Source organism: Belonocnema kinseyi, chromosome 8 (assembly GCF_010883055.1).
Source record: "Belonocnema kinseyi isolate 2016_QV_RU_SX_M_011 chromosome 8, B_treatae_v1, whole genome shotgun sequence".
Taxonomy (NCBI): Eukaryota; Metazoa; Arthropoda; class Insecta; order Hymenoptera; family Cynipidae; genus Belonocnema; species Belonocnema kinseyi.
Genome location: NC_046664.1, coordinates 45,946,265 through 45,956,242, shown reverse-complemented (window position 1 = coordinate 45,956,242; position 9,978 = coordinate 45,946,265). Strand labels below are relative to the sequence as shown.

Here is a 9,978-nt window from a genome sequence, read left to right as displayed (position 1 = left end):
ATATGTTAAATTATAAGTTTTTTTTAAACCTGTCTATAAAAACGTTACCTTTCAGGATACAATAGTGATAATTCCAGCAAATATTTCAAGTAGCCATTACGTAACAATTTCACACATAATGTCTGATCTTTGACGACTTGTAATTTTATAACTGTTTTTAAAAGCTTGATCAAATTTTCTGCACTTTCTATGGCCATCTCTAATACCTAGAATTCGATCAGTTTAACCGGTTGACTGAACAATCCCGAAAAATAAAATTCCCGAGACTGTCAAATTCCTAAATTAGAAAATTACAGACTAATTCAATCCCTGAATGATAAAGTTTCCGAATAATAGAATTATCGACAGATTATATTATATTACCGAATTTGAAAATTACCGAATTCAATCAATTAAACATTTTCTTTACAAATATTATTTCTTTTTTTAAATTACAATAAAGAATATCTTCATTTAAACGAATTATTTTCAATGTTTAAAGTTTCTAAAATAATAGTTTCAATCTAAAACAAAAATTGAAAAAATATATTTCTGGATGAAAATTTCTTTCAATTATTTTATTATTGTACTTTTAATAAATAAATAAAATTTAGGAAATAACATTTTTTTAATTGTTTAAATTCGTTAATTTTTTAGGGCGGATATTTTAGAGTTCGAAAATTTTCTGTCGGGAATTTTAAAATTCAGTAATATTATAAACTGTTGGGGATTCTATTATTGGGGAATTTTATTTTTCGAGATTTTTAAGTCGCCCCATTTTAAATACTGCATAGAACTAAGTGGTTGTTATAAATTGAACCTAAATTTTTTAAAGGATTTAACTATACCTTACTTAACTACGAAATACTTGGGGGGGGGGGCATCTGTCGATTAAATATAGACAAATAAAAAAAGTGGAGAAAAAAAGAAGACAGTCCGCAAATTTGGTTAAGCTTGTCTTCTTTTTCCTTCTTCTTTTATTATTATTTTCAAATTGCAATTAAGACATTTAAGTGTGTGTTGTCCAAAATTGTTCGCCAGGTTATTGTTTAAAACATATCTATTAATAATATTAATACATTTAAAATTTATGAACTTAAATTTAGAATAAATCAAATTTAAATTCCTCTTTTACGTCCCACATTAAAGTTACATTAAAATGTAACTACGAAATTCTTGGAAATTAAAACAAAACCAACAATTTAAAAATCAAATTTGAACTTCCTCTAAAACGTCTCGATTCAAGTCAAAAAATAAATAAAATGTTATAAGGAAAAAGAAAACATCTAATTACGTAAAATCCCCTTTTGTTTTTTCTCGTCCTTATTTTTTATTTTAAGAGAGTATTGTCCACATTTCATCGTTAGATTTTCAGTTGCTTAATTTCAAAGAATTTCGTAGTTGAAAACTAAATGTTAAAGAGAAATTAAAATTTTGATTTATCCTGAATTTGATTTAATCAATTTTTATTCCTTACTTTTGCAAGAGGAATTACGTATTCAATTACAGTTATTCTAATAGATACAATGAGATCCCTTTTAATTGTTGTTACTTGATGCAGTGACTGTTTTGATTCGCCAGAAAAAACAGTACTAAGTTTTACGTCAAGTTCGTCATCAATTTCATTACACACGCTGTAAATAAAAAATAATTTACTAGGCACTGAAACAAAATTGTAATATTTTCTAATTTCATTTTAATCCATTTCAAATCAGGCAGCTTCTACACTTGAAGTCGAAGAATTTCTCAACGAATTTTTTCGTATTGATAAAATAAAATTTTCCAATTAGTTACGAGTAATTTAATTTCGATGCATATTTTTTTAAATATCTTTAAAATTCCATAGTTTTTCATCTCATTCATAAATTACAATTTTCTCTTTAGAATCTGATGGTGCGTTTTACCATTCGCTTTCGAAATTCGTAGGAAAATTTGAAAAAATTTCAGCGTTAGCGATTATTTCTTTGAAAATATAAGAAATTGATTTTGAGAAAAGACCTACACTTATAATTTTTTGTTGAATTGGGTCTTCCCTATGCAGGACATCCTGTGTTTTATGCGGACTAAACTAATTTTTTTTGTCAGATTTGTTTTATGTAATCGAATTTTCGCATTTTTCTCAGTAGCAACGAAAGATACAAAAATTTTTTAATGTTTCGTGAAATCTTACATCGTTCGCAAAAAAATTTGGAAATTTTATTTTCAAGAAAAAAATTCTCTTACACTAAAGTAGTTTAGTAAAAAGTAGGTTTTCTGAAAAACTCGATCTTTTTTATTTTTTGCAATATATCTTTAAAGTTTTATCTGGTCTGAGCCATTTCTTAAGTCTGGAGTTTTTTTTCTGAAGATATAATTTTCGTGTATTTCTCGTAAAGTATGCAAGATCGCGAAAGAGCAAGAGGCGTTTTTTGAGAACTTTTCTAGCTGTGCAACACTTTTATGTGAAAATTTGCTAGTAGTTTTCATTGTTTCCGAGAAAATGCGAAAATTCCATTCTATGAAAAAAAATTTTACGTCTAGAAAAATATTTTATCTCACATACAACGTACAGGATTATTTCCTTATAGAACGTCAAATTCCACACAAAAAATTGCTTAAAATACAAGTGAAAGTTTTTCGTGAAAATCTACTTTCAATATTTTCAAATAAATCGACGACCCTGTGTTAATTTTAAACGTTTTCGAATTTCCTGTCGAATTTCAAAAGAGTACAGTAACAATCACCCTCAGGATCCGAAACGAAAATTGAAATATCTGAATTGGATCAAAAACTATATAATTATAAAGAATTTTATTTTAATAAACATCAAAATATAAATACTCTTAAATTTGTGAACAATTTTTGTTTCAATAGGAAGAATGCATTTCACCTGATTTCCTCTAAAATTTAAAATGGATTTAAAGTGGGTTGATCGACGATCGATTTTCGTAATAAAATAAATTTAAGAATAATTACTTGGCAGCCGAAATTGTAGTAAAACAAACAGTGTTTATCTTCTCTAAATTAGAGATATCTTCTGCTTTCACTAGAACCTTCATTATCCAGCTGTAAGTTAAGTTAATTGTACGAATGTTTGTTAGCTTGAAGTCATTTGTACTATACTCAAGAATAAAATTGAACAATTTTATTGCAGAGATCAATGAAAAGGAATTAAAACATGATCGGGTAATCACATTTAATAAACCATCGGCGTGTTTATTAATTAGGCTTTTTCCTTGAGTTTCGGTAAAATTGAATACTCTGAAAAATAAATATAACCTAAATAAAAAAATATTTTCGAAATAGTTTACTCAGGGCTGCCACAGTTTAATATACTTTTTAAATAAGTGGAAAATATCAGTAATTTTGAACAAAAAAGTGATTACTGTTCACTCAAAAAAAAAACTGAGTTGTGAATGGGAGGACTTATCTACTGAAAAATTTCGATTTATTTATTTATTTTTATTTTAGATTAAATGAAATTTTATTGCTGAATTCAGAGGTGAGTACCAAGGTCACAATTACCTAATTTAAAAAAGATTGATCCTTAAGTGTAATAATAGTCAATGCTTTTTCAACTCAATTATCCTATTAATTTATTAAATTACTCTATAAGGAAAAAATTATCTTGTATTTTCCTTTTTAATAAAACTTGCCTCTTAAGCTTCAAAATTCCGAAGCGAAACTTTTCATAATTAAACACCAACTAGTTAAAAAATGGCTACAACTATTAAAATCCTGACCAAAAATAAACCTTAATGCTGACATAAAGCATAAACTGATTAGACTCAGTACGAGAAAAACAAAAACTGCTGACATACTTCATTCTCAGTTTCATGCACAATTTTTTACAGTAATTACTTTGTTCAATACTTTTTCTTTGACTTAATCAGTACTATAGGTTCTGGAAAAACTTTTTCAATGCTAAAGTACGGTTTAAGAAAATTGATTTTGGAGATGTTGGAGAGCTTAAAAAGAACCCTCAATTCTGACGTACTCACTTTTATGTTTAGAGCATATTTATTCTTTAGGGTAGTTTGTCAGTGATATGGGTTGTTCTTGACAAATTTCGCCTGGGGCTATGCAAGAGCCCTTAATTTTGGTATGGGACATAGATTGGGCTTGGTCCGAGAAAAACAACCGCTGTTGGTATACTTTATTCTCAGTTTAATGTAACATTACTTTACGGGGTAAATCCAAAACGATGCTTTTGATTTGATGCTTTTGGAGGTAGTTTTCTAATGTTAGGGGTAGTTTTCTGGACATTTATTTTTGGGGTTTTGGAGAGCTGAAAGAGAGCCCTTCATTCCAATGTAAATACTTCTATGTTTAAAAAATATTCATTTTTAGGGTAGTTTGTCAGTATAGGGGTTGTTTTTTACCAATTGCTCCAGGGGCTATGCAAGAGCCCTTAATCCTGACATAGAGAATACACTGATTGGGCCCGGTCCGAGAAAAGCAGAAACTGCTGATATACTTCATTCTCAGTTTAATGTGAAATTATTTTACGGTACGCTTTTCTAGTGTTGGGGGTGGGATTTGAAAAAGTGGTTGATGTTTCTAGATAGCTAGAAAATATTCCAAACTGATGCAATACTTTTTCTTTAACTTAATCAGTACTTTTGGTTTTGGGAGTAGTTTTTCAATATTATGGGATGATTTTGAAAAATTTATTTTGGGGTTGCTGGTGAGCTTAAAGAGCCCTTAATTATTGCATAAGACTATACACTGATTGGGCTCAGTCCGAGAAAAACCGAAACTGCTCATTTCCGATGTAAATCGCAGGAAATGAGTATTTTCAATAATAAATCTTTAGGTTTCAAAGATTTATATTTTCCGATTTTGTTAGTTTTTTTACCCCTTAGCATTTTTCAAACGAAAATCACTAGATTTTAAAGGTTCATATTTTGTAACAATTTCAGATTACGTTTGCGTTTTAAGCCAAGATTTGGTATTTAAAATAAAACTCATTACAGTTTTACAAAGATTCAGAATCTTTTAATAATTTTAAATCACCTTAGTGTTTTTCGTCGTGTTATGTTTAGTATTTTCAATTTTTTCTAAATAGGTTTTAAAGGAAAATCTCATATTTTAACAATTTTCGGTAATGTTAAAATTTTACAATAAAAATTGGTATTTTAAAACAAAATTAATTATAATTGGAACAAAATTTAGAATCTTTAAACAATCTTAGATTATGCTACTGTTTTCGTCGGAAATCGGTATTTTCCATTTTTTCTAATTAGGTTTTAAAGAAAAGGCTCATCTTTAACAGTTTTTGGTAATGTTAAAATTCTACAATAAAAATTGGTATTTTAAAACAAAAATCATTATAATTGGAACAAAATTTAGAATCTTTAAACAATTTTAGATTATGCTACTGTTTTCGTCGGAACTCGGTATTTAAAATTTTTTTAAATTCGATTTTAAAGAATATTCTCAACTTTTAACAAATTTTAAGTTATGTTAGCATTTTATACAATTTTACAACAATTTCAATTCTATTTATTTATTTCAAGAATTTCACGCCAAATCGTTTTTTTTAAACAAATGTCATTAGATAGATTTTAAACATACATAATTTTTTAACAATGTTATGTTACGGTACACGAAAATAATTATAATTTGAACAAGACTTAGAATCTTTTAACGATTATAAAAAAGGTTACTGTTTTTAGTCGGAAATTTGTATTTTTAATTTTAAAAAATTAGATCTGAAAGAAGATTCACAAATGTTGACAATTCTAGGTTTTTCTAACATTCTTCATCGGAAATCGGTGATTTTAAATATAAAACGATAGATGTAAACAATTATTTACAACCCTGAACCATTTTTGTTTTATTATGGTAGCGTTTTTTGTCAATATCTGCTATTGTTAATAAAAAAATCATTAGATTTCAAAGAGTATTTACAAAATTTGGAAAATAATCGGTTATGTTAGCATTTTTCGTCTAAAATTGGTATTTATTATATTTGTGACTTACGGCGGTCATAAATATTGGACTTGATTTTCTATGATTTTATACAGTAAATGCTATGAATTACGAAAATTGTGCAATAATTTCATATTTTCATTTAAAAAATTGCGCAAGACAAAAAAATGATCATGCACGTATTTTCTTTCTAGTACCTTCAAATTTAGTGATACTTTATCAGGGTGCCCAGCGATTCTTAAGATAGAAATCCAAGGTCTTTTCCAGATTTTCCATGTCACGAAGTCAAGTTTTTCCAGGTTTCTTTTTGATTATATCGACTGATGAAATAACTGTTTGTTATATATGTAAAAAATGAGCAATTTCATTTTTTGGTACCCACAAATTTGTTTTTAAACAGAACCATGAATAAAAAATTCTTAATTATTTGCAAACAAGTCATCTTTGAAATCCTTAAATTTATGTGAGTTCCTTAAAATCTCTGGAAGTGCATAAAATATGGTTAAAATTTGGAAATTTCTGTGAGATCTCTTTAAAATTTTATAAAATCTTTTGTGTTCATTCAAGACCATTTAAATATTGAGGTGTGAAATCTTTTGAAATCTTAAAAATCTGGTTTTGCTAAACGTTTTTCAAAGTCTTTAAAATCTTTCGGAAGTTTTAAAATCTGTGGAAGTATTCGAAATCTTTTAAATCTGATGTAGACGCCTTTTTTAAATCGACTAAATTTGTGTTATGTTTATGAAATGTTGGAAATCTTTGAGAAAATTTGGTGAAATCTTTAAAAAATATTTGTAAAATTTTTCTTAAAACTTTCTTATTCGTTGAAATCATTGAATTATTTGTAATCTTAATGAAATCTTCTCCAATCTTCTAAAATGTGTTGAAACATTTTGAAATCGTTTTAAATCTTATAAATATTTAAAAATCTTTGAAATTTTTAAAATCTTTGAAATTTTTTAAATCTTTGTAAAATGTTTAAAATCCTGTTAAATATTTTGAAATTTTTGAAATATTTTGAAACGTTTCGAAATCTTCGTAATGTTTTGTAATCCGCTGAACACGCAAGATCATCGAAATTTTAAACTAATCATTTTTATAATTTTTAAGTAAAATATCACCAAAAACTGTATACTTTAACATTCTATAATAGCGGAGATGAAAATAAAAACGTATAGAATTATTCACAATACAAAAGCTTTTGCAATCTATAAAATAATTGGTACACTCTACAAAAAATGCCTAGAAATCTCTTTATTCATTCTGCAATGAGTAAAAGATCAATTAGACCTTGATAAATAAAAAAATTTTCAGTAGCAAGGTTTCTTCAAAACGAGATGTTTTTTTCTAATAATATATTGAAAGATTTAAATTACTTACGCATTTCAATAAAATAACTGTTTTAAAAACAAACAAAAATGTAGTTCAAGGGTCTCGTTCTCGTTGGAAATCTTGTTTAAAACAGGAAGTACAAAACCAGAAAATCACAGATTAAAATAATTAAAACTTTATTATTTAATTTCATTTTCATACTACGGATTACTATATAAATTCTTTACATAAATTATCTAAATTTTCTTTTTCTTTAGATATAAAATCTAAATTGAAATGTAGAAATATGACTAGTGGCCATTTCCTTTTAAAAACGTCACAATCAGTGACTTTTTCTTTAAAGACTGACTAAAAAAGGACTGAAAGTGCTTGTGTGGCAGCCTTGAGATTACATAGTGAACCTATAAAAATTTTAAACTATAAAAGTAGGACTATAATTAAATATTATAAAAGTATTACTTCGTTACGATTGTATTGAGGATGTTTACAGCTGTTGCTGCTTCTTCTGCAGACTCTATAAGCCGTAATTTTGTAATACCCAATATTGCTTCATCAGTGAGGTTGTTTGTGTAAAAAGAATCTGCTTTAACAATTATTTCTAAACATTTTAGACCATCCCTAGATAATGTAAAAAAAATTTAATTTTTAATAATAATGTACAATTATTTTTATGAGTTTTATTTTCTGAGCTTACGAAATGTTCATTTTTGTACGAAAACGCGTTTATTATTATAAGCTAGTAAAAATTTGCTATGAATGAACAGCTTTGTATACCTTTTATTTTCAGGTTCGATATTTTTTATCAAATCACTGATGACGCCTTTGTAGACGAGTTGCATAACAAATTTTTCCTGGTTAATTTCTCGTAGAGTTTCCAAGAGACCAGAAATTAACTCATTCTGTAATTAGGGAAATAAATGTTTCTAATAATACATTTTATTACAAATTATTGGTTTCGTTTCAAGAAGTTTTCGCACACACCTATGCATTTATTAAATTCATATTGAAATTGAAATTTAAAACATAAATGGCATTTTTCATTCATATCAAACACTGTTCTACTTTTTTTTTAATATTTCAAAGTATCAAATTATCCCAATGAACAATAAAAAAATTTGACAAATAATGTTTTGGTCATTTCTCGGTTCACAACAATTTCGGATGGTTGTTAAAATTAAAAGCTTAAATTTTCTCATTTTAAGTAAGCACACCTGAACTAAGAAATTAAAGTAGTCAAAAAGGAATCCCTTTCGATTTTAAACATTTAAAATTGTAACTTCTAAAATATTTAACTCTGGAATTTTCTATTGAAACGGTAAATAACTTAAATGTATAAAATTGATATTTTTCAGACTTTAAATTAATTACTTTTAAATTAAATGCCATTAAACTGAAGAATAACATTTTCTCACTTTCATGATTCATACTGTTTAAATCTGTCTGAAAAATATATAATTTTTAATACTCGAAATTGAAGAATGAATCAATAAATTTTTTAATGAAAAAAAAAACACATTTTAAAATCCTTAAAAAGCTTCAAAATTTTATTTCTAAATCTTCTAAAATCAACAATTTTATTAAAATTTGTTGAAATCTTTTCATATTTTAAACTATTTTTGAAATTTTGTCATTACATTTGAATATTTTATCTATGTAAACCTGACAGAACAAAGTCATCAAATCATAATGTCTCCTACTTCATAATTAAAAGCACATTTAGGGCTAATTTAATGCCCCATTGCCGAATTTTCGACTTTTCATTTTTTTTAAATATGTATGGTTCTGCCAACTTTACTTCAAGCCAGAAGCACCACTCAAAGAATCGGTCAAAAAAGATTATATCAAATTGCCCTTTTTACAGGAATTTCCGGCTCATTTCCGGCTCACGATATTCCTTTAAACCACTGCCCTACCTTCAAAATTAAAAGAAGGCCGCGCAGAGCAAAGGGCCAAAAACTTAATATTCGATTTTTTCCCTAACATAAATAAGGGCCTATTTAGGGCTCACTTTCTATCCCTCAATGGATTTTACTTTTTAGCCCTTTGTATAAAATATTCCACAGTGCTCCCAACGTTTCTTTAAACCAGCAGCACCATTAGAGGAATCGGTCAAAAAAAAATTATATCGAATTTTACTCTTCACAGGAATTTCCGGCTCGAGATCTCCCTTCGAACCACCGCTGATTTATACCTCTGTCAATATCAATAAAATCAATTTTTTTCAATTTCATTAGGGGCTTTCACGCCCTTTCCATTGATCGCACACATTTTTTAGCTAAATATTTTTCTAATTTTTGCCCGTAGTCCCAAATTATGTCTCCATTGTTTAGAATAATAATAATAAAAATATATTCTTAAATTTGGAACCACAGACTCAAATAAGTGCAGAATGAGCCCTAATTTATGCAAGGGGATAGAACTTCCGGCCGACAATTTTGAAGGAGCCTTAAATGATCCTGACATCATTTCATTTTTGGAAGGTTTGTTTAAACAAAATTTTTTTTGTTAATTTTGTTTATAATAGTCCTAGAGTCCTAAATGAGCCTTCGATCCTATGGATTTTCGCGATTACAAGAATCTAAAATTGGGTTCAAAAAGTTAAAAATTAGAATAAGTATGAAGCACCTCGTAAATTATAAGAAATAGATCAAATAGATTACGAGGGTGGATTGATAAGTTTCCGGCCTGACCAAGAGATGGCGCCACTAGGCCTACCTTGAGGTGGCGTTCTATAGTACCATCCTTAGATAGCTT

General features: G+C 27.5%; 2 protein-coding genes across 2 annotated transcripts in view; both read right to left on the bottom strand.

The window, feature by feature from the left end:
- LOC117178478 overlaps window positions 1-3,026 on the bottom strand; it is a 23,497-nt gene extending 20,471 nt beyond the window's left edge. Inside the window, exons 1-3 of the mRNA XM_033369904.1 lie at window positions 2,935-3,026; window positions 1,457-1,613; window positions 114-206 (exon numbers count right to left, since the gene is read on the bottom strand). Coding sequence (XP_033225795.1) covers window positions 114-206; window positions 1,457-1,613; window positions 2,935-3,017 — 333 coding nt within the window. The 5' untranslated portion in view covers window positions 3,018-3,026. The remainder of the gene's footprint in view (window positions 1-113; window positions 207-1,456; window positions 1,614-2,934) is intronic.
- Window positions 3,027-7,679: 4,653 nt separating this feature from the next.
- LOC117178477 overlaps window positions 7,680-9,978 on the bottom strand; it is a 5,593-nt gene continuing 3,294 nt past the window's right edge. The window contains exons 2-3 of the mRNA XM_033369903.1: window positions 7,999-8,123; window positions 7,680-7,842 (exon numbers count right to left, since the gene is read on the bottom strand). Of these exons, the coding sequence (XP_033225794.1) occupies window positions 7,680-7,842; window positions 7,999-8,123 (288 nt within the window). The remainder of the gene's footprint in view (window positions 7,843-7,998; window positions 8,124-9,978) is intronic.